The sequence below is a fragment of the Camelus bactrianus genome, chromosome 1 (genome assembly GCF_048773025.1).
Source record: "Camelus bactrianus isolate YW-2024 breed Bactrian camel chromosome 1, ASM4877302v1, whole genome shotgun sequence".
Lineage (NCBI taxonomy): Eukaryota > Metazoa > Chordata > Mammalia > Artiodactyla > Camelidae > Camelus > Camelus bactrianus.
The window spans coordinates 96282312-96306468 of record NC_133539.1 but is presented as its reverse complement, the minus strand read 5'-3'; the positions used below and the strand labels follow the sequence as shown (position 1 = coordinate 96306468).

Sequence of the window (24157 nt, the reverse complement as noted above, 5' to 3'; positions counted from 1 at the left end):
TTCAAATTCATTTACATGCCTATGGCTGCCTTTGATTAAACTTCTTCCAAAAAATAAATTCTGTACAGATGTTGGCTTTTTTCAAGCAGTTTTAAGTCAGATGACTTGAATATACGTTGTTGCATAATCACTTCCAAGTGAATTCTTTGCTGTGCATTTGTATATCCCTGAATCCGAGGTTTGTGGATTTTGAATGACTAGAGTACCTCGTGGGGGAAAAGGCGGAATTCCGTGTGTCCTCACTTTGTTTGCCGCTGAGAACGGGGAGTGGTCAGGCATCTCCCAAGTGATTTCAGGCTTGGGGACTCCCAGAGCAACACAGTGGAGCTGAACAGCCACTCCTGTCCTTGTGAGGATGCTCCTGGGTAGGCGATTTGTAATTCGTGGAGGGTAGGCGACAACCATTACTGGAACAGTAATCAGTGCGTGGCCAACACTATTTTGAGCTTTACAAATATAGTTTCCTCTGTCATAAGCTGTTGTGTCTTTGATGACTAATGTGCCGTTTTCATGCAGTATGTATTTGCCATTAATTTGAGGCCTGTCTATTACGTAACTACTTGGTACAGTCCATTTGATATTTGGCTTGGGGCTTCCATCAGCGACGCAGTGCAATGATACAGAGTCTCCACTGATACAGTAAACTGTTCCTGGTGTGTAAGTGAGAATAACTGGCTTCTGGCCAATTTCCAATACGATTAGCTTCTCAATGTAGCCAACTTTATTTCTGGCTGCACACCGGTACTTTCCTGCGTCGTCCCGACTTGTTTTATAAATGATAAGTGACCCGTTGCTTGCTATCAGATGCTGAGAATTTTGTGGTCCATTGGAAAACTGTGTGCCATTTGGTAAAATCCAGATTATTTCAGGTGGTGGGTTTCCAACAACAGAGCAATTCAACGCTGTGGCCTTTCCAAGAGGGGCAACTATTTTTTCATTAAATGGATTTCTGAAGGTCGGTCTTCTCAGCATTTCCAGTACTTCTAACTGCACCACTAGCACGCTCTCTCCGCCTTCGTTCCGAGCCACACAGATAAACTCGGCTGAATCCGAAAGCCTCACATTCCTAATTTCCAAGGTTCCATTGTTATGGACTGTGATTCTGCTTCCGTAGTATGGAGCCGTGAGGAAAATATTGTCTGGCATGATCCACATGATTTGAGGAGACGGTGTCCCTTCGGCTCTGCAGTCAAAGTGTTTCTTAGAATGCCTCACAGCCGTGGCTTTAATGACAGTTTTGTTTGTATACAGACCATTGATTAATGGAGGCTTGGAGACTACGTCTAGTTTGTACATTTTGGTGTCATCCCCACCAGGATTTCGGGCCACACAGACATACTCTCCAGAATCGAGCAGTTTCACTTTGTTGATGGACAAAGACCCGTTGGTGTGAAACGTGTACCTGTCTCTGGAGAATGAAATCATGTCATTGGAAGGCAGCAACCAAAATATTTTTGGCTTGGGTTCCCCAGTGACCTCACAGTCAAAGACGGCTGTGTCTCCAGCCCTGACTCTCGTGCTGGTCTTGTGACCCTGCTGGATCCGTGGGGCAGCTGTTACTACCGTTAAGTGGACTTTCATCTCATCCTTCCCTAGCGTGTTCTGGGCATAGCAAGTGTAATCTCCTTCTTCTGCCATCCCAACTCTGTTGAAGTATAAGGTTCCATTGTCAAAGAGTGTGAACCTTCTGGTCCTGTGGCCACTGTCGTCAGCCTGCATGGCGTTGTTGATCATCGTCCCATCGGGCAAACTCCAGGATATCGCGGGCACTGGTGAGCCAGAAGCCTTGCAATCGACTTGGAAGTCTTTCCCGTGAAACACTTGCTTTTTAAAATGTTGCTTGTGGTCAATTTTGGCAGGTCTCCGTCTTAGGCTGACGCGCATCAGGATCAGATCATCCCCCATTTTGTTTCTTGCCGCACACAAGTACTCCCCACCATCTTTTTCTGTCACTGATCCAATAGACAGGGATCCATTCGGATAGACGCGGATTCGGCTGCCCATTCTGAGGGGGAAAAAAGAGACTGATTTCAGTGTGCGGCTGTTAGCAAGGGGCAGGGAAATTGTCTCATTTATGTAGGGTTAGCATATGGACATTTTCTTAAACTGCTGCAATGAAATTAAAATCAGTACTGGCTTATTAACTGTCTCTTAAGCTGTTCTGAAAGATGAAATTAACTGAATAGGTGTAATTTAGTGCAAACAAGTAGTATTTCTTAGATGGACTTCAAATGAATCTCCTTTGCATGGCTATTAGAAAAAAACAACATTTTAACCGTGAGGAGAATGTGAGAAATACCATTTCCTAGACCTATGACTGTCTTGACCACTTTACATATCAAATGATCATTTTGTGATATACATCAGTAAAGAAATTCTACACAAATTTACTTGCTCAGAAAAGATACTGGATTGTACTTTTTAAGGAGATGTTAGTAACTAAACAATTAGTTATTTGGTGATAAAATGCCAAGGTAAGCCTCGTTAGAAGCTTGCCACAGCATGTGTCCTTTGCAGGCAGCTGTGAAGTGACTCTGGTCTCTGCATCGTATTGAACCGCATGAACACCATTTTTCTCTCTGAAGCCACTACACAGCCTGCCATTACCATTTTGAACCACCAGATGGCAGATCTTTCCTAGTAAAACAATCTAGTTTTTCCAAGACTAGTGGAAACTTAAGTGCTAAAAACGCAATCAAAAACACCCATTTGTTTCTCTTCTAATTTTTTGGCAACATGAGCTGATCAGAGAAACAAGAGGGAAAAGTGTGGATGACCTTACAAAGCATAACTGCTAAACAAGTCAAACAGCCTCAAGGCATTTTTTTTTTTATCTTCCAACAAACATACTGTAAGTAGGAAGAATGTTCTAGGACAACTTACAAGTGCCGATGTTCTTTTTACTTATTTTTTTCTTCAAGCCTGAAAAGAATTTGTCTGGCATATAAACCAAGGAAAGATGATCATAATAGATGCACTTAATGAAGGGAAAGGAAACTTACCAGGGCCTTTACATTTACTTTTTAATCTTTAGGTAGTTCCCCCACTATACAGCTGAAAAAAACTGGTATTTAGAGAGACTCAGTACCTTGCTCTTTTCACCATGCTACACTGCCATCTGCTGTCATCCTTTCCTAATGTTTTGTAAGAGCACTGTTTCTCAAACCCAGGTGCACATTAAAATCATTTGTATGAAATAGTACTGGTGCCTGGGTCCCACCTCCAGAATTGCTGACTTAATTGGCGTGGAGTGTGACCTTGGTATCAGGACTCTTAGTCCAAATGATTCTTATGTGCAGCAAAGTCTGAGAACCACTGCTCTAAATCTTTGTTCTCAATGCGGTTCCCTCATTACCTGCATCAGAATTTAAGATGCATATTTCCTGGTTTCACTGTTCAGAGTTTCTGATATCCAGGAACCCACTGCTTAATTAAGTTTTGGAACTGGTCTCAAACTTGAGTGCGCACTAAATTCACCTGTTTAAGAACACAGATTGCTTGTTAAAACATATATTGGATTCAAGTTCTCAACTGATGCTAATGTTCTTGGTTGAGCAGACAATCCTTTGAAAGCCAGTGACTTAAAAAAATACCGTCCCCCACCCAAAAACCTGATGCATCTGAAGTTGTAATATATAAAAAGAGACAGAACTATAGCTGTTTCCTTTTATAAAGTGGTATTTTTAAGAGGAAATTTACTTTTGAAAGTGTTTTCCCTGAGTAGAGGAAAGAACTGTTTATGAAGATTAATGCACAGGCAAGCATCTGCAGTCTTTTAAAGCAGCACTTCCTGGACTTTATTGTGCATGTGATTAACCTGGGGATCTTTTTAAAGTGCAGATTCTGATTCAGCCTATCTGAGGTGCAGCCTGAAGTTCTCCTCTTGTAACAAGCTCCCAGGTCATGAGAAGCAAAGTTCTGAAGCAGAGAAAACACAAATGCTGTGCTGAAGCATAGGTCACAAAAGTTATATTAAAAGTTGTGGAGGTAGGTCACTAGTGCTGAGTTGAGATGGTTAAAAAAAAAAAAAAATACCCAGAAAAGGCTATTTTTAGTTCAGCTGACAAGTAGGCTTTTTTTTCTTGCATTGGTTTCTGCATGGGTAGTGAAACTGTATTCAAAATTACACAGAATAATGAGCAGTTTCTGGGTAAACGAGAATCGCCAGCATGTGCTATAGAATTTTTTTTTAGATGCATTAATTTCAGAAAAGAAGTGGCATTCAGCATTAATGCTGAATGCTTATAATGACTATAATTATAATATTAAATACAAAGACTGGTAAGCCATTGAAAATATTTGATGCCATAAATGGGCATATGTATAGTAGCTAGCTAACAAGCATAAACATGACTTCTGAAATTTACATTTCATAACTCAGCATTTTTAAATCTTAAATCTAAATTAATTTCAATTTTAACATTTAGTCAGGCAGTTTTGATGACTTATTTGAAAAACCTGAAAATTAACATTTACTTTGGAGTTAAAGATCACAAGTTAAATCATTAACTATATCCATTACTTATAGTTTGACACTAGAAAAATATTCTAAGCATAAATTCATATTATGTATAACTTTTCCTACATGTATGTTTTCTATTAATAAATAGATACATAAAATGGAAATGCTCACCCCCATGTTTTCTGTCATATGAAAAATCACTGCATGCAAATGGCAAATATTACATAATCTTTGAAAAGTAATAATTATAATTTATAAGATTAGTCTATAGAGAAAACAGATAAAAATCAAGATGAATATGCCCATAACAGAACATACTAGAGAGCGTGTGTATATATGTGTCTGACACGGTCAGAGTGATGGTGGTCCTAAATACATTTCACCTCGTGGAGGCCTCAATGCTGTGACCTTTCATAAAGTGTTTTGCAATTTTAGGGTAGAATAAGTTAAGTACAGATTGTTCTAAAATTTAAAATGTTCAGTAGGAGACTCTGAAGAGTGAAATAATGAAGTACGTCTCTTCAGAACCTTGACTGCATTACAAAATCCCTTCTTAGTTTTGGAGAGAGAGATTGAGTACATTTACACAGTTGCCATTTTAAAACTGTCACTATTATGGGAGCAAATGAGATTTTTATTCTTTTTAATTACATAAACTCAGTAAGAAGTTGGCCCTTAGAGTTAGGCATATGAAAAGATTGGTTTTTATATAATTTATATTATTTTCTATTACTCTTGAAAGGATTAGGTCTCTTTAGAAAAACTTACTTTTATGTGCAGAGTCTGTGTGCTGCTAGCCTCACGGTATCACATTTTCCACTTCAGAAGTTGTACAGCTAAATAGATAAAGAAGATAATCTCAACACAAAGGTATGGTTTACCTGTGCCACTGGTCGACGACAGCCTTAGATGGTAGCCTCCAGATTATTTTTGGTTTTGGTTCCCCAGTGGCTGAGCAGTTCAGTAGTAATTTGTCCCCTAAATTCACCTCCATCCATTTCTGGGATGCAAATTCTATCCTGGGGATGGTCTCTTGCTCCTCCACTGTAAGAATTACCACCCTTCTTTCCGAACCAGTGGAGCTGGTAGCAATGCATTCGTAAGTGCCCCTGTCTGAAGAGGCTACGTTTCTTATAAACAGAGTCCCATTTGAAAATAAGAACTTGGAATCGATCAATTCTAATGGTCTCACCTCAGTGCCATCAGAGAGGACCCAGTGAACGGTGGGCTGAGGAGTTCCTTTTACAGTACAGGGCAGTTTCAAGCTTCCACCCCAAGTCCCTGCAACAACTTGCCTCTTTTGCTCTAGAATAACAGGCGGGGCTGCAACGACTTGTATTTTAACCAGCAGTGAGTCCTGGCCCACCGGGTTGCTGGCCACGCACTTGTAGAAGCCCCGGTCGTAAATGCTGATAAAGTGGATGAGCAGCGTTCCATCAGATGTCACCAGGGCCTGCCGATTCCCCTCGGATGATTCGGAGACCACTGTTTGGTTTGCAAGAATCCAGGAAATCGTAGGGCTTGGCCTACCTTCAGCCCTGCACTTCAGTTCCACCGTACTTCCAGAATGGACTGTGATGTCTTTAGTACGTCTCTCCAGGATCCTGGGGGGATAGGAAACCACGGACAAGGTGACATGAAGGCGATCTGTGCCAAAAGGATTGGATGCTGAGCACAGGTACTGTCCACGGTCCTGAATGTCCACCCTCTGTATGGACAGGGTGCCATTGGGGAGCACCTGGAACCTGCTATTCTGTTTCCTTTTAGACAAATCAAGTCCTGATAAGAAGAAAGAAATTTATAGGCATAGGTCATCAAAGTTTAGACAGAAAACAGATAGATAACATGGAAGTCTCAAGAGGAAGGCTATCTTTTTGTTAGGCTACTGGGAACAAATACATCCGAGTCTTCAGATTGCTAAAATTATTTCTGGATTTTTTTTATCCCCACAATGTTAATATAAAAGCCAGATGGTTCAACACAAGGACCACTCTCTCTTTTTCAAACATTTCTTTGATCTGCTTTCAAAGCATTTCAAAAAAAAACAGCCTTAACATATGTTTTAAAACCTTCTATTGAGCAAAACACCATGCATGTATCAAACGAGGGTATTAATGGTTTTTGTGTCTTAGATAAATGTCATGTTCATGTTGATACTTTGGCGATGTAACCCTGAAACATAACAGTATTTTGTTTTGTAACTAAGGAAGACTGGCTGTAAAGAAAGTTTCAAATACCTGATGAGACTCTGGTCCAGTGGATAGTAGGCTTGGGATTTCCAACAGCCTCACAAGGAAGAAAGGCATCTGAGTTAGCAGGAACAGTAAAACTTGCTGCTTTTCCTCCAATGATCCTGGGTCTTTCAAATATATTCCTAGACAAAGAGTCAAGGGGAAGGAGTTTGGAAGTTGTTGTTTTTTGAACTGATGTCTTATCAAAGGTACTTTTTTTTGCATTCTTCTGTATATCCCAATTTGATGCATGAGTGGTGTCCTCTGGCAAACCTGGAGCAGGCAGTACGCTCACAACTGGCTTTTTGCCTTTTCCGGCAATTTCTGGGTGTGACTTGCGCCAAAAGTGGTTTTCTGACCAGAGAGAGGGAGTCAACTTAGAATTCTGTGGTTTAACTGTTATTAGTGCCGGCATAGGAGTAGAATGTAACAGAATGGAGTCAATAACGTAGGTGGTTCCAATGGTGAGTGTGGCATCTGGGTGAGTTTTGGGAGATGCTGCTGCTGACTGCTGTGGATTAGCATTGTACCTTGAAGATTCATGTGGCTCAACCATTGTACTTGTCCTCATCCTGAAAATGGGAGTTGTCAGATTGTCAGTAACTTGACTTTGGTTACTCAAGGGAGGGGAGGTGGGAATTGGCACTGAAGTGGCACTGGTGCTTAGGAATGGTGGCATGGATGCACGTCTGATGACAGGCGTGGTACTCTGATGTGGTTTGCTGGACAAAGCGGTTTCAGAAGCAGCTGTGCTGGTCAAAGTCTGAGTACTTTCCTGGGGTGGTTCTTCAATTACACCTGTCAGATTAAAGGGTCTTGGATGAAGACCGGTTGTGCTTGACATTTCTTTTATGTTGTCTACAGGGGAATGAGTAAAAGCAGACACAGTGGGCTTGGTTGAAGTTTCAGCTGCGGTTAGAACAGGAGGTGTCACAGTGGTGGATGTAATGAACCCAGAAGTCTGGCTGGGAGAGGTGTTTGGGTCATTCCTGTTCTTCAGAGGCTCCTTTTCCCCTTGTCCTTTTTGTGCTCTGGGTCTGGCTATTTGGGTTTTGTTGATAATGACAGATGCAGGGGTGGTAGGACCAGTTGTCAGTGTGGCTGTTTGCATTGATAGGAAATTTGTACTTGATTCTTCACTTAAGGCACCAGGAGGTGCAGGGTAACCGGGTAGGAAGGGCAGCTCCTTCACTGTTTGGCTCCCCCCAGGACTGTGTGTTTTACTGGTACTGTGATGAGTTGCAGCTGATGTTATGGGTGGACTTTGCATCACACTTGCTGAGAGTGTTGTGGAATGGAAGGCGGAAACTTTATCTGTGGGTAAAGCAGGAGCTATTTTAGGAAGCACCGTGTCTGTGCTTTTTTGGGAACCGAATTTATGCTGATTCTTTAGCTTTTCTTTTTGGATACGGTTATTTACAAATATCTGATACCAGGGAATTTTCCTTCTTAAAAATCTTGTAATGGCTATAGTAGTAGGCAAGGGTGGCTTGATGGTGGGACCTGGAAGTGGCGATACAATCACTGAGTCTCCTTTAGCTTCACTCGTGTTAGACTCGCTTGGGTAACTAGTATTTGTCATACGAATTTTTTCCATAGATCTGACTGTTGGGGCACGAGTCATGACTGCACTAGTTGGAGTCACTTGGGTACTTTCAGCGCTGAAATATTTTATTGTGGGTGTTGTTTTCTCAACACCTACATTTGGTTTGTTCTCAAATAGTAATGATGGATTGTGGACTGGAGTTGTAGATTCTTCTGCTGAGACTCTGGCAATTTCAGCTTTGGGGAGGGTGATGGGGGGAGAACTTGGAAAAGGCAGTGCTGCTGCAATAGTGGTGAGTCCCTCTCGGGGAGAACAGGATGGGCATCCCACATTGAGCTCTGTGGCTGAAAGTGGAGTAGTCTTTTCTTCAGAAGAACCTCTCAATGTTGGCCTCACAAAGCTGTATCTATGCTGTCGGAGAATCGGAGTTCTATATGGGCTGATAATTCGCCCCCTGTTCCAAATTTTCCTCCGTCTTCCAAAGCGTCTGGACAGTGGCATATTAATTGTACTATTTCTAGGAATCTGTAACTGAGAATGAGCAGCAGTGTATGGGCCCGAAGGGAGCTTAGAGATGCTAAGTTTTTGAGTAATGTGAGAATGGGAGTGATTGCTCCTGGGTTTGCCGACTCTTGGTACAGATGTCTGATGACTGTTCGTGGCATTGAATGACGCTAAAAATATGTCAGCTTTGCTGTTAGCACTAGTAAGCATTTTGATATGGACATCTTTGATCGTAGCCCCCCCAGTTATTGGGGGTGCACTCTGCAAATGCTCTTTTGTCCCCACATAATCAACATTCTGAAACTGAGTTGCTTCAGATCGTAGAGCAAAGACAGTAGACAAATTCTGGCTGGCTGTGCCTTGCATTTTGCTTGATGTGGTTGGGTTTATCTTGTTGGACATGGCTCTAGTTTTAATAGTAGTAGATGGTCTGAAATCTGTTGGGTTTTCAGGTGGTAGTATCTGGGGACTCACAATTGGGGAGACTTCAGGGCCAGCACTTGTCACGGGGCTATCAGGTAATTTTCTGGAATCAACAGTCACTGTCCTTGCTACAATGTTGGGAGTTTTTGTTGCCAGGACCGAAGCTTCCTCATCTGGAAGGAGCATGCCTGAGGAGTCTACTTCCTCACCAGGTATTTCCAGGAGTTGGGTGATTGGTGGAGATGGCTTTGCTGTGGTACTTTCTCCCTTCTCTGGCGTGGTGGTCTTTTTAGCTTTCTCCAAAAGTGCTGCCCAGTGCTGTGGGTCAACTTTCCGGGCAGAGGGAGGGAACTGCCTCCTGTGCTCCCTGAAACGTTGGCTAGTTGACTGTCCACGCCGCTGGTGTGTTAACACCCTGTGTTTATACTTCTTATTTGCATTCAAGATTTGTTTTCCAGCCTCAGCTCCCGTTGGAGAAGATGTGGGGAGCTGTGCAGCAGGTGGGTCCTTAAGCTGAGCAGTGGGACTGGGCTCATCAAGTCCAGATCCATCTATTTCTGTATTATGCTCCACTGGCCTTTGACCTTTTGTTTTGACTGAAACTTGGTTAATTAAAAAATCAACCCCTGATGGGTTGGCTGCTACACACCAATAATAACCCTGATCTTTCTGACTGACCTGTGGTATTTTTAGTGTGCCATTGTGAAGAACTTGTTTATCTCTTGAGGACTGGTGGAGCACAGTGTTTCCGGGAAGAACCCAGCTAACAGAGGCATCTGGGGTACCAGTAGAATGGCATGGAAGGTCAAGTGTTTCACCAATGAAAACTGTATGGTGAGCCCCATTTTCCTGATCAGCTTCTATGTAGGGCTCTACCACAGTAATCCTGTAGGTGAGGATGTCTGCATCATTGTAATTGGTGCTTATGCAGTGGTACACGCCTGTGTCAAAACTATCAGCCATCTGGAGTTCCAGTTTTCCACTTTTGTCTATCAGGATCCGCCCATCCTCACTAACATACGGGGCTCTCACTTTACTTCCATCAGCCAGAAGCCACTCCAAATGTGGGGGAGGGTCTCCTTGGCCTGGGCAGTCTAGGTCAATGGTCCCACCAACCAAAACAGTGTGTTCCAGCTTAGTACTGTTATCCCTGGAAATCATGGTCCATTTATGTTTCTCTGGCCTCATCTCTTCCCTCGGTAAAGTGATGTGAGCATTGCTCGAGTACTGGATCTGCAATGTACCGAGTGTGGTGGCAGTTCTGTTTAGCTGCAAGGAGATTTGGTCTTGCATTAACCAAGGGGGATCTGCTCTGAGATCAGCCTCTATGTTGGTAAAGATGTTTTCAGGCTTCAGTACCACCTGTTTATATTTGTAGCAGAGCTGTGGTGTTTCAGTGAGCAAGTGGCTCCTTTCTAGTATCAGAGGAGAGTCGCTGTACAAAGCCAGAACTTGCCACACTGGCTGAATGTGACTGTAATCTAGGTGACATGCCAGAAATGTTGCAAATGATGCATTTAGCATGACGTGGTCATTTTCTTCAGTGAATACAATGGATGATGTCATTGAGGGTTTTGGGATACTGCAGACCATGTTAGCTTCATTTCCAGACTGGTCTGTCATATTCAAAGTGAGGGAGCCGAAGGGTGCCATGAAATCTTGGGGAGAGATGGACACAGAACTGCTGTCTTCCGAAACAGTCAGGCTCTTCAGTTTCAGGGAGGGGTCAATGGTTGGCTTGGTACACAGGAAGGCTGCAGCTGGGACTATAACCAACGGCTTCCCTTTAGAGGTCCCGGGGTTCATGCAGAGTGGACACTGCTGAGGATTTGAGGGACTTCTGTCTTTTTTGCATTTTATTATGTCTAGAAAAGAGGACAGTTGGGCTTTATGAATAAACATTTGAACATTTTGGATAAATAGCTTTTGATAGAATTTAAAACAATTAGAAAATTTTAGTGTTCGATAGAAAGTCTCCTACTTTTTTTTTGTCTTTGGGTTGATTTGTAAAAGTGATATTGTCTATATACCCAGTCATAATATTATATCCATAAGCACAATGATTTTGGTTGGTTCACTGCTGTATTTCCCATGCCTAGAAAGCACTGATATACATTTGGCACTCAGTAAATATTGGTTAGTTTCCTTATCTAAGGAAACTAAATGATATGCTTATGTTTGTCACCTTTTATTAATTTATCTGTTATTTAGTTCTGTTTCTCCATTTTAATGTTTTAAGACTCAGAGAACTTTGCTGTCCTTGAAGAGATAACCTGTTTGATAAATTACCATTTATAAGTCCTTGGACATAATGAAAATCCCAAGTTTCTCTCTATTACCGAAAGAGCCATGAATGAATGATACCGTATCTTGGCCTGGTCTAGCTTAGTTGCAAGTCAGCCTTTTGATGGTGAATACCAAATGAGTCCACCATTCACTTATGGTCTTAATTGTGCGTGTGCATAATAATTAGCCAAACCCATTAGGGCCAACATTTCTGTCATGTCTAAATAATCAAGTGTTCTCTTTTGACTGAAATGCCTTATGATCATTCTACGAGATTTAATCAGTCACATCAACTTCTACTTTGAAATTTCTTTCATCTATCCCAAGAGATAATAAAACAAGAGCCTACCTATATGCTGCCCACAAGAGACTGAGTGACGGACACACAGATTCAAAGTGAGAGGATAAAAAAAGATATTTCATGCAAATGGAAGTGACAAGAAAGCAGGGGTAGCAATACTCAAATCAGACAAAATAGACTTTAAAAAAAGGCCATAAAGAAAGATAAAAGAGGACAATATATAATGATCAAAGGAGCAATATATAATGAAGAGAATATTACACTCATTAACATATATGCACCCAATACAGGAGCACCTAAATATATAAAACAAATACTAACAGACATAAAGGGAGAAATTGAAATGGGGACACAATAATAGTAGACTTTAACACCTCACTAACATCACTGGATAGATGTTCTAGACAGGAAATCAATAAGGCAATGGAGATACTAAATGACATAATAGAACAGTTGGACTTAGTTGATACTTTTAGGACATCACAGTCCAAAAAACCAGAATATCCATTCTTTTCAAGTTTGCATGGAACATTCTCTAGGATAGACCACATTCAGATACAAAAGAAGCCTCAAGAAATTTAAGAGGATAGAAATTATTTCAAGCATCTATTCTGACCACAATGACACAAAATTTATGGGATGCAGCAAAAACAGTCCTAAGAGGGAAGTTGACAGCGATACAGGTCTTCCTCAAAAAAAAAAAAAAAAAAAAAACAAGAACAATCACAAATAACCTAATCTACCACCTAAAGAATTAGAAAAAAAGAACTAACAATACCTAAAGTCAGCAGAAGGAAAGAAATAATAAATACATAAGAATCAAACCAAGAGCTGGGTTTTTGAAATAGTAAACAAAATTGACAAACCTCTGGCCAGGCTCACCAAGAAGAAAAGAGAGATAAAATAAGAAAGGAAAATGGAAAAATTACAACCAACATCACAGAAATACCAAAAACCATAAGAATACAATGAACAACTATATGGCAACAAATTGGACAACCTAGAAGAAATGGACAAGTTTCTGGAAACATACAGTCCACCAAAACTGAATCAAGAAGAAACAGATTAATTTGAACAGACTGATCACTAGAAATGAAATAAAAACTTACCTGTAAACAAAAATCCAGGACCAGATGGCTTCACTGGGGAATTCTACCAAATATACAAAAGAAGAGCTCGTACTGATCCTTCTCAAACTCTTCCAAAAGACTGAAGAGGAGGGAATATTCCCAAACTCATTCTATGAAGCCACCATCACCCTGATACCAAAGCCACCATCAAAAGAGAATATTACAGGCCAATATTGTTGAATATAGATGCAAAAAATTCTCGACAAAATATTAGCAAACAGAATCCAACAACACAAAAAAGATTATACACCATGATCAAGTTGGGTTCACCCCAGGGACACAAGGATGATTCAACATATGCAAGTCAGTCAACATGATACACCACATCAACAAAAGAAAGGCCAAGAGGTTCTCATACCTTCATTTGCCATACCTCAGTAGTCAGGTGTAACACAGCTTCATCTAGTTGTAGGTACCTTCCATTCTTAGGTTCCATAAAGCTCTACGTGTTGCTTTTCTGTGAAATATGGATTTGTGGCCATTTTGCTGACAAACATTTGTTTCATAAATATTAAATTTATGTTCTCCTGCTCTGTTTCCAGGTCTTCCTATATACATAATAACTTCTTATTTTAATGCCAAAGTAGGGTGTAATAACATTTTAAGTGGCAAACTTAACATATGTAATACAACAGGATGAAGAGGATGAGATGGATACAGGAGATAATGAAGCTGGTAGAACCAATAAGAATGAAGATGTGGTTGAACACAGAGGGTGATTGAGAAGAGTGTAGGGAGACACAGTCTTAAGTTTGGTAACTGGATTGGTTGAGACAGACTCACTGGAGGAGGATCAGTTTTGATGGGGAAGGAAGAACATTGTGCCCAAGCAACAGGGCAGCCCATTAAAGGTCTGCCGTTTTGGTGAAGTCAGAAGCCTGAAAAGTCTTTTAACTCAAGAAGCATCCTAAGCCTTTCCAAATCATAGAAACCTCCTCTTTCAGGCATTTCAGATATCATGTCCCCATTCATTTAAATATACTGCTCTGGTGAAACGATTTAAAATGACTGGTCACTGAAATACTTGATAAGAGGTAGAGGATTTTACCTTACAAAATGCAGCCAGGGACTTCCACGCTGTTCCATGTAGTAGCTCCCATATCATGCATTAGACACAGCATTTAAAAGAAGCACTGCACTACTTAGAAGATTTCATTTGCTACAGTGGCTGGACAGGGTCAAATCACCTTCCCACCTGTGCACTTAGTGCGACAGGTAATGCTACACGTATCTGGCTACTCAGCATTCTTCAGCACATTTTAAAGTCTCAACTTACACAGAGGAGGTAGCTGGCAAGCCTGCAAACCTGCAAACCTCTGTGAGCGCTCATGAGAGGCTCTTCTCAACCACCCACTTAACCAGTACCCTGGGCTCAGGCCCTGCTATTGCAAGGAACATGACGGACTCCTGGCTTAATTAAACCTCATCACAGAATTAGACTCACATCTTGGTTTGATTATTGCTAGGCCCTGGACATCAGGTATTTTACCTCAGATGCAAATCTGATCACGTTCTTTCCATTCTCTCCATCACACTAGGTTCCATTCCCGCAGAAGTGCCTTCCATTCCTCAGCCCCGCCATGCCCTATCAGGCTCCGCCGGAGGCTACTCCTCGTACTTCCAATGCACTCGCTGTCTGACACACCCTCTTCCATCACTGCCTAGCTGCTTAGCTCCTCCACGACCCAGCCGCAAGAGCACTGCTGCTGCGCGGGCTCCCTGCTTTGTGTTCTCCTGGTACCTTCCACTTCTTCCTAGCCCTCCCCACCCACTAGTAGAATGACTTGTCTAGCTGTCTGTCTCGCACAAGACTAAGCCCCATACTGTTCAGTACTCTTCATCTGTATGTTCCTAGTCCTGGCCAGTGGACGGTCAGGAAAGATTGGAAGAAGAAAGGACAGTCTAAATCTGAGAGCCTATTTCTTCCACATTTTAACTTACAAATTAAGATGTGTCTTACAACTGAAGGCATTTTCAGTAGCAGATGACCCGCTGGCAGTCTTGATATAGCTATCACTGCCTGCACACACACAAGTACTGTCATAGCCATTTATCCACATTGTTTTCTCTTCAACTGAGTTACATGCGCTGTTGGCATTACATATATTAAGTTTGCCGCTTAAAGTGTTTTTCATTAAAATTACATTTTGCTTTGGCATTAAAATAAGAAGTTATTATGTATACAGGCAGGCTTGGAAACAGCAGTAAGACAAATTTAAAATTGTGAAACAAATGTTTGTCAGAGAAATAGTCACAAATTCATATTTCATACAAAAGCAACACCTAGGGCTTTGCCAAACCTAAGAACGGAAAATACCCACAAATAGATGAAGCTGCGTTGCACCTGACTCCTGAGATGCGTGCGAAGGGAGTGCCAAGTGAGGCAACGGAAGGTAAGAGAAAGTGTCAACCTCTTGGAGTAGATGAAAAAAATTTCAAAACAGAAGTTGATGTGACTGATTCATGAGTCTCATAGAATGATCCTTAAGGCATCTCAAAGGATATTTGATTATTTAGACACACTGAGAAATGTTAGCCCTAATGGGTTTGGCTCATTTATACATACACATACACACATATATATGTCACATACATATACACACATATATCACACAGTTAAGACCATAAGTGGCTCGTGGACTTGTTTGTTGTCACCAGCAAGATGGCTATTTAATAAAAGCTTAGTTTAACGAAAATTACTCAGTACCAATATGCTCTAGGCACATTCTAGGGGATTGAGATAGATAAATTAGACATAGGAAAGGCAACAGACATTTAATAAATATAATGAATGTTACCCATTGAAGATTGAAGTGTGGACAAGCTGGGGAAGTGGTGAAATGATTATTCAGAAGCAGAGGAGCAGCCAGGCTTCCCAGGAGGGTGAGTGCTGAGCAGTCAGTGGCTGCTCCATTTACATTTGTGTCATTTTTTTAGATTCCGCATGTAAGTGAAATCATATATTTGTCTTTCTCTGTCTGACTTACTTCACTTAATATGATAATCTCTAGGTCCATCCATGTTGCTGCAGAACAAATTTACAGTTATCAAGGGGGAAAGTGGGGAGGGATAAATTAGGAGTTTGGGATTAGCAGATTCAAACTACTGTATACAAAATAGATAAACAACAAGGTCCTACTGTATAGCATGGCGAAGTATATTCAATATCTTGTGACAACCCATAATAAAAAATATGAAAAATAATATAAACGTATAAATGAATCACTGTCTGTACACCAGAAACTTGTAAATCAACCCTTCATGGCAAATCCTACTTTCCCCGACACAGCACCTTTCACACTGACTGCTGCTTCTCTGTGTCCCACCAGAAACATGGTTAGAGCAGAGCTCTCGGTAGTCCCACCACTGAGCACAGGGCCTTGAACAGAACTCCAAAAAACATGCATTGACTGAATAACTAAGAGGAAGATAAGAGGGAAGGATTCTTATGGTTCATGGGAAGAGTAATGCACATATTTCTCTATTTCCACTTTTGCCAAAAGCCAGGAGGCTAGTTGACCTGAAACAATGAAAGATTAATTCATTCTTGAATTGAGACAGTTCATTCTCACTGCATTATTATTTAAACTTCACTTTCTTTCCAGCTAAACTACCTTGGCCTCCCTACCCACTCATAAAACATCTCCAGGCAGATTTCTTCTATTAAATTAGGACAACGAAAGAAACGGTCTAGATACCTGGCTTCTCCTGTATCCAGTCAGACAACCATTTCAAATGACAGTCGCAGGTCCAGGGATTCCCGTGAAGATAAAGGCTTTCCAGATCAGGCATATAGGAGACCGCCTCTTGAGGGAGGGAGCTCAGAAAGTTATCAGACAAGTATAAGTACTTAATGAAAGATGTTTTAAATATCCGGAGGTAACGTAAAGAGACAAATGTATCTGGATGGAGCTTAGTGAGCTGGTTTCCTTCCAACTGTACCAGTCGGAGAGAGGTGAGTCCATAAAAAACCTCTGGGTTTATAAATTCAATATTGTTGTGATCCATATGCAACCGTGTCAAGCTCCAGAGACCATAAAAAGTGTCCTTCTGAAGTTTTCGAACTTTGTTATAGCTCATTTTTAAGACCTAAGAATAAAAAGAACATGCTTATTTTGTCAAAGGAGTTATCACAAAAGGGAAAATTATATCAATAATAAAACATACACTGAGATTAACCCAATGCAGTATGTGTACCTGGTTTCAATCCTAACTTAAACAAACTAGTTGTAAATTAAATATAAGAATATGAGGGAAATTAGAACATTCATGAATATTTGATGATAACTGAGGAATTACTGCTATGATTTAACATACAATAATGAGATTGTGGTTATTTTTTAAAAGATTCCTTAACTTTGAGGTACGTATTGAAGTACTTACAGATGAAACATTATGGTGTCTTGGATTTGTTTCAAAACAATGCAGTGAAGTGGAACAGTAGTGGGTGGAGGTACAGGTCAAATAGGATCTGTTATGTGTTGATAACTACTGAAGCTGGGTGGTGCTACGCTGGGGTTTACTATATTATTCTACCTCTTTAAATGGTATGCTTTTGAAAAATCCTATTGTGGAAATTTTCAACCAGATACAAAAGTATCTTATTTTTTCAAGTAAATTTAAGATAGTTCAATTTAAGATTTCTTGAACCTGAATTTTTCATAATTATACTGATTTTATCTTTCACATTTTTGACATATAATTCACATGCCATAAAGTTTACCTTTTAAAACAGTGTAAGTCGGTGGCTGTTAGTATACTCACAGACTTGTGCAACCATCTCCACCATCTAATTTTAGAACATTTTCATCACCCCCAAATAAAAACTGATACCCGTCAGCAGTCATTTCCCCTCTCCTCTTAGGCAAATCCACAGAAACAAAGTTAGCAGTTTTCTAGGTCTATTTCTCAGCATTTAAAATAATGATATGATACGTGGTCTTTGTGCCTGGCTGTTTTCAGTTAGCCTAATATTTTCAAGACCAATCCTTCTGTAAAATGTGTCAGCCTTCCATTACTTCTCATTGCTGAATAGCATTCCATTGTGTACATAGGAAAAATACTCTGTTTATCCACTTATGGGTTGATGGACATTGGGGGTGTTACCTACTTTTTGGCTATTATGAGTAATACAGTTATAGTCAATTTTGAATTGAAATTAAAATAATTTTTGAATATTTCAATAGTGTGTGAGTATTCTCCAGTTCTTTCTCCCAAAAAGAAAAGAAAAAGAAATGCTAGTAAAAACAATGATTTCTCATCATATTTTCCTGATTTGACCTAATCTGTCATCTCTGTTGAGAATGCTTTTCTGGAATGCCAAGTTTCCTAATAAGCAAAGAAAATTTAAATTGGCAACATGGAACAGCTTTGCCCCAAATATTACCAGACTCAATGTTCATCAATATCTACTGAAAACCTGGTCAAGAAAACAAGTATGTGTGAATTCCATGAAGGATATGTATTCCATCTAGTCCTCTGAAGACATATATTCCAAATAAAGTCTGATAAAGCCAAATCAACAGAATCACATATCTAGACTTAAATCTATGGCTTTACACAGGCCTGGTATGATGTGAAAAGGCTCTCTGCACCCTGGCATTTTATCTAAGGGTAGAACTTACTTAATTTTATTACACTGTTTTATGAGCTTTGGGAGATATTTTTTTTCTAGTTTAAAATCAGATGTGATTGTACTTTTCCTGAACAGTAGTTTTAATTTATTACAAAATTAATAGACATCATAAATTGAGTTAGGTTCTCAAAAGCCTCAAGTCCTGCCTACAGCACATACTGATCTTTATGTCTGCATTTCCCTGCACTCCCTTTGTCCTTGTTCCTAACATTTCTTCTGCCTTTTACTTCCTCACCTACTGGAGTGGTGATTCTTACACTATTTGATGCATTCTTAGAAGTCCCCATAACATTAATTTTTTTTTGAACCAGGCAATGCATAAATAAATAAAGTGAAACTTAAAAAAGTATATTACTGCCTTATAGAGAGCTAACTTCTGTGTAAAGAAAATTATTTTTAGAAACTACATTCAGTACCCAGGTGAACAAGAGTGGAAGTAGCCTTTCAGGGTTACATTTTAAAGGTTTAGTAATTCCTGGGCTTTGGGGGGTTTTTTTGGTTTGTTTTTTCTTTTTACTTTCTATGAGCCTGAAGTGTGAGAAAATCAGAATTTTCTTATTATTCTAATACCACATAGTGTTGCACTGAAAAAATTAGGTTTTTGACATTTTCTCTTGATGTCTACTACATTACAGAACGTGGATTCTCTTGGAACAGGTGGCTTTTGGAGGCACATCTCGCCTCGTTAACCAGCCCCTTCCCCACACCAGCCTCACCTGCAAGGCCTGCAAGTCAGAGAAGGTCTTAGCAGGGATTGTGTGGATGCCATTGCTGTGCAGCATTAGTAGCTCCAACTTGTTCAGGCCAGAAAAATCCGTTTCCATCAATCTAACCAAACTGTTGTACCTGAAATAAAAACGTCATCCTAGGCATAAGTCTGTTAACTAAAGTTCAAATGTCAAAGAAAAACCCAACACACACACACACACATAAAACTGAATCCCTCTTTTCCCCCTGTGCTGTAAGGAGATAATCCAATGCTTGAAATATTACTGAAATTCATCAGACGCCACGGAAGGTCAATGCTCTACCCAACCTGTGCAGTCTCAGTTACAGTCACCCCATTCATATTCCAGGAACATGCCACATCCCTTCCCATTTTCAAACCTTTGTGCATATGCTATTCTTTCAGGTTGGAATGCCCTTGACTCTGGCTCTATTTGTGAACACTGTTCCCTAATGACACGGCCCCTTGTTCTTCCAAGCGGACTTTATCATCATGAAACAGTGGTTAAGAAACCTGGGCTCTGAAGCTAAAGGTTTCGGGTACGATTATGAACTCAGGCATCTGGGAATGGTGCCCACCCTGGGTAAAATCAGCAACCTTTCTGTGCCACAGTTTCCTTGTCCGTAAAATGCAAATAATGGACTCCTCCAAAGGGGTTAGGAGGATTAAATGAATGAATACATGAAGAGTGCTTCACTCAATGCCAGGACACAATGAAGAATGTTCGCTATTAGAATTATTGATTGTTCCCAGGGCACTTTATATGCTCTCTTACAGTTACCAAGTTGTACTGACTGTACACCTGTCCTCTCCCTTTAACAACGGCTTCTGTTAGTGACCACTGTATCCTGTTCATCGTTGTATCTCTGGTACCATCATTGTGTTTGGCACATAGTAGGTGCTAATGTCAAATGATGTTAAGTCCACTGGCATGTGCATTCACACACACAGCTTTTCGTGCAGCTTTAAAATATAGTTGCCTTTTAACAGATTTAATTAGGTATTCATTTTTAAAGTATTTTTAGTAAGTCAGTTTGTATGGGGAAAAGTCCAAGGGCCTTAAAAATAATCCAGCTGACTTTTCATACATATCTTTTATATACAGGAGGACACTTCCTGTTGTCCTGTTATTCCCCACTGATACATCCTTAATTCTCAGCTGGAGCTGTATTAGATGTTTAGCAGACGTGTAGCCAGAATGAAACTTTTCTATAATCATGAGTCTCTCAACTTACCAAGTGTGACATCAGGTCCTAGGAGAACTCTTCTCCTAGTAACAGTTTATCAGGAAAAATTTTCTTACTGCCCCTAACAAGCTTAAGATTCTCTTGCACTTATTTCAGAAGAGAAATATTGCTAAAATAACTGGTTAATCTCCCAAAGTCACAAGTGTTTGGGGGATGAGTCACCAGGGTAATCAATCCCTCCTTGAGAAGGGATCAAGGGCCCCCACGTACCCTAAGTTGATGCGTTCCACACTGGGCGGGATGCTGTCAGGGATAGAGGTCAGGTACCGAAACGTGCAGTGCACCTCTGTAGGCACGTAACAGGCACAGCGGCGAGGACAGGCCTTGCCCCCGGGGGCAGCCGCCAGGCAGATCCCAGCAAAGGAGACCAGTAAGTTAGTGATTCCCCTGCCTTCCACCTTCATCCTGAAAAAACATCACACCTCAGAGTTATAAATACGGTTTGAGCAAAGTTCCAGTGTGACCACACACAGTCACTCTGGTAATCTGGGACACCTTCCTGAAAGGTCATAAGGGGCCAATTTCATTCACAGCTTTTCTGGTAAAGCTTACTCTTTACAAAGCCACAGTGTGTTCTGGCCTCATGTGGACCTTTGTGATCAAGTGGGTATTTGTTATTGTGCAAATTCTTTTTTACAGATCCTCACTTCTTAATGAAAAGCAGCAATCCCTATTACTTAGACTCATCAAAAAGAGAATTTGGAGATAATAATGAATATACTGTGACAAATGAAATAGACACATATTAGTTTCCTGTTTATACATTGGTTCTTTTAGACTAAGCTTTTAAAAACTTGATTATAAAACAAATACATGTGCAACCTAAAAAATTTAGAAACTGTAAATAAGTGGAATAAAGAAAATAAAATCACTCATACTCCCACTACCCAGATACAATCAGTAACATTTTACTGTCTTTCATATATTAGATGTGTATGTTTCTGTGTATATATCTGTGTGTATATGATCAAATGAAGTTTCATAACATTTTTATCACTGAACATGTTTGTTTTTCATTTTATTAAACCTTCAAAAACATTTTTAAGAGATATAATAATCCACTGAAAGGAAGAATAAATCTTCTAACATGTCTTCAAGTCCTTGCCAAAAAAGACACATTGGACACTTCACTGCCAAATGATGGCCATAAGTAATGGTAACTGACTGGCAGCGAGGGCTTGAACCTTGCACCTGCGCCACAGTGGGCCACGCTGACCCTTGCAGGCATGACGCTATCTGCTTTTGCTCTGTTTAGAACATCCCTCTGCTCCTTTCCTTGGTCCCTTTCCCACCGTCTCACATCTGCCATGGCGGTAGGCGAGCATAACCAGGGAAGAAATATGCTCAACTTGCTGGAAAAATTGGTGTCTGTTACCAAAATGTGGGGCAAGCCCAGGGATCCAAACCTAATTTTTGCCTGAAATTCAGAACATACAAAGGTTGTAATGAAATTACCCTTTCCTAAGAAAAGTGACCTTCATAATTTATAAATCTCAGTGTTCCTTGTAATAGAATAGATTTCTTTTGGAATCTACCAACAACTGTCCTTTAGCCATAAACTACACTTAAAATAACTTGAATGCTGAATTGGTTGTATCTTCATATAGACAGATGAAATTATTAGAATTTAGCTCAAATTAAAATTTAATACAGGATTAATCACATGATCATTTTTGTCACTATACCTATAATGGTTACAAAAATTTTTAATGTTGTATGATTTGAGACAGCATTTCCACCTTATCATTAGGTAAGCAAAGAAAGGGACAGTAGGTTGAAGGTAATTTTCTCAGCTAAAAAAATAGTTCTGGGTATGTCCAGTAGAGAGTTACTTAAGAGAATCAAAAGTCAAAAAACAAGTGGCTAGTGGATTCCCACAAACAAACCTGAAAATTTATGTAATGAAATAGGTAGAAATTGACATTACCTGAGCTCTTCTTTCCTGGTCCTGAATCCTCAGAGACTGCAAATCTTCCCAGGAAATGGAAAACTGTATCCAAACCTGAGTAAGGAAAGGTTCTCTGCTCCCAAAGTGAGCAAATAGCGTGGTCTTCTGGCTTGCAGCTCAGGAGTAATACTTTGGAGAGAGACCTGGATGGACTTCCACATCTGCAGTGTACATAACCCAGACTCGCATTAATCAGATGTGTTCCTCTATACGATTGCTTTTGTTGTTACAGAAACAAAAAGCAAAGCGGAGGTTTTAAAATGTCCTTTCTTCTGCCTCAACAGTGTGCTTTAATTCCCCCTTAAAATTGTCATTTAAATATAACTATTAATATCACTTATTTTGCGCCCAAGTCGCAGGAGTTTCTCCCCACTTAGACCTTTTGGGCAAATCTGTCATAGACGCCTTCTATAAGGGTTTCTTCCTACTGATAAATCTTTGCTCAGAGTGTGTCTTTTGCCCAGCATCAGTCACTGAAGAAGTGACTTTCTTTTTGCTTTTAGTCCCTCTCCCTCTTCGGCGCATCGCCCCACCCCCAGCCGACCTTCACCCCCTGCACACCCTGCCCAGCTCGGGCGTCAGGACTAGCTGCATTCCCACGCCAAGCCCCTCGCCACTGCGCCCCTGCGCCCCTGCCCGGGTATCCGTCCTGTTCCCTTCCCCGGAAAGGATTGGCAGAGCCGCTCACCTCTTCGCCCAGGTGACCAATGAGCTCTAGCCGCCGGCGGTGCCCCGCGTTCAGCTGCGGGGGCGCAGGGACTATACAGAGCCGAGGGAGGGGAGGCGGGGCGGGGTGACGTTGACTTGTGTGTCTGGGGACGCCGCCGGGGCTCCACCGCACACGGATAATAGACACCAGGCTCTTCTTTATTTCTGAGAGCGAGCAGATGCCTGCTCGCTTTCCGTCTCATTTCCTCTTCTTTCTCTAATTCCCGGGACTTTTCTGGTATGTCCCAGCTCATGGGCAGGGCAGTATCAGTGATGGCACCTTCACGCCAGCTTTGATCTCCTCCACCTACTGACAGATGGTGGGGAAACCTTTCGGTTTAAGGATTTGCTTTAATCACCATGGGCTGTCCTCGGTCCTGAGGTTCCCCAAAGTTCCGCTTTATGGCTGAGAGCTAGCGACGATAACCTAGGATTATACTGCAGTTTGAATTTTCTGTTTGACCCAGGTACAGCAGCCTCTCTTATGAAAGGGAATTACTAGAGCACTGGACTTAAATATGATTTTTTTCTGTTTGAGTTGTGTCCTCCCTTTTTACCTCCACCCCCACTATCCATAAAGATAGTTTCTGGAATCGCCTCATCCTGCAACTCAGACTTCATTTAATAGCTCCTGCAGTTGTAGGCATGGCTCCCAATATTTTGACTCATAAACACTGAATTTAAGTAACTAAAATGACCTTTTCCACTTTATCTAGTTACACTGTATTTAAACTTTTGATGAGAATTTGAAATGAATGTTTCTGGGTAGTGATTCTCAGCGTGTGGTTCTGGGACCAGCAACATCAGCCCTATCCTGGACCTTGTGAAAAATACAAGTTCTCAGGCTCCATCCCTGAGCCACAGAATCAGAAACTGCAGGGAGGGGGCTGGGGTCTATGTGTTATCAAGCCTGCCACATGATTCCCATGTCAGCTAAATTTTGGGAATTAATGATTTAAGGAAATAATTTCTTATAAGGACAACAACTCATATTTATTGAGGGTTTACT

At 40.8% G+C, this 24157-nt stretch overlaps 1 protein-coding gene across 3 annotated transcripts; it reads right to left on the bottom strand.

Annotated features, from left to right (window-relative positions):
- Positions 1 to 69: 69 nt before the first annotated feature.
- IGSF10 (immunoglobulin superfamily member 10) lies at positions 70 to 23449 on the bottom strand. Of its 3 annotated transcripts, XM_010951982.3 has the most exons (8): positions 23129 to 23449; positions 22420 to 22601; positions 20703 to 20897; positions 19235 to 19364; positions 16582 to 16972; positions 6700 to 11031; positions 5344 to 6241; positions 70 to 2005 (listed from the first exon to the last, which is right to left on the bottom strand). In XM_010951982.3, exons 3-8 carry the CDS (start codon positions 20894 to 20896, stop codon positions 97 to 99), a joined length of 7854 nt encoding a protein of 2617 aa, XP_010950284.2. In that variant the 5' UTR covers position 20897; positions 22420 to 22601; positions 23129 to 23449; the 3' UTR covers positions 70 to 96. The 3 variants fall into 3 exon arrangements, with proteins under 3 accessions (XP_010950284.2, XP_010950283.2, XP_045370412.2); XM_010951981.3 differs by lacking the exons at positions 6700 to 11031; positions 16582 to 16972; positions 19235 to 19364; ... (1 more) ...; positions 22420 to 22601; positions 23129 to 23449 and adding an exon at positions 5231 to 5298 and having other exon boundaries at positions 5655 to 5701; XM_045514456.2 differs by lacking the exons at positions 6700 to 11031; positions 16582 to 16972; positions 19235 to 19364; ... (1 more) ...; positions 22420 to 22601; positions 23129 to 23449 and having other exon boundaries at positions 5655 to 5760.
- Positions 23450 to 24157: the final 708 nt, after the last annotated feature.

Excerpts from the sequence above, each read along its gene's own strand:
- IGSF10 (XM_010951982.3), bottom strand. The coding sequence starts at position 20,896 with ATGAAGGTGGAAGGCAGGGGAATCACTAACTTACTGGTCTCCTTTGCT. Across the intron at positions 11,032-16,581 it reads CTGGATACAGGAGAAGCCAG|ACATAATAAAATGCAAAAAA; the intron begins GTATCTAGACCG and ends CCTCTTTTCTAG. Across the intron at positions 6,242-6,699 it reads CTGGACCAGAGTCTCATCAG|GACTTGATTTGTCTAAAAGG; the intron begins GTATTTGAAACT and ends TCTTCTTATCAG.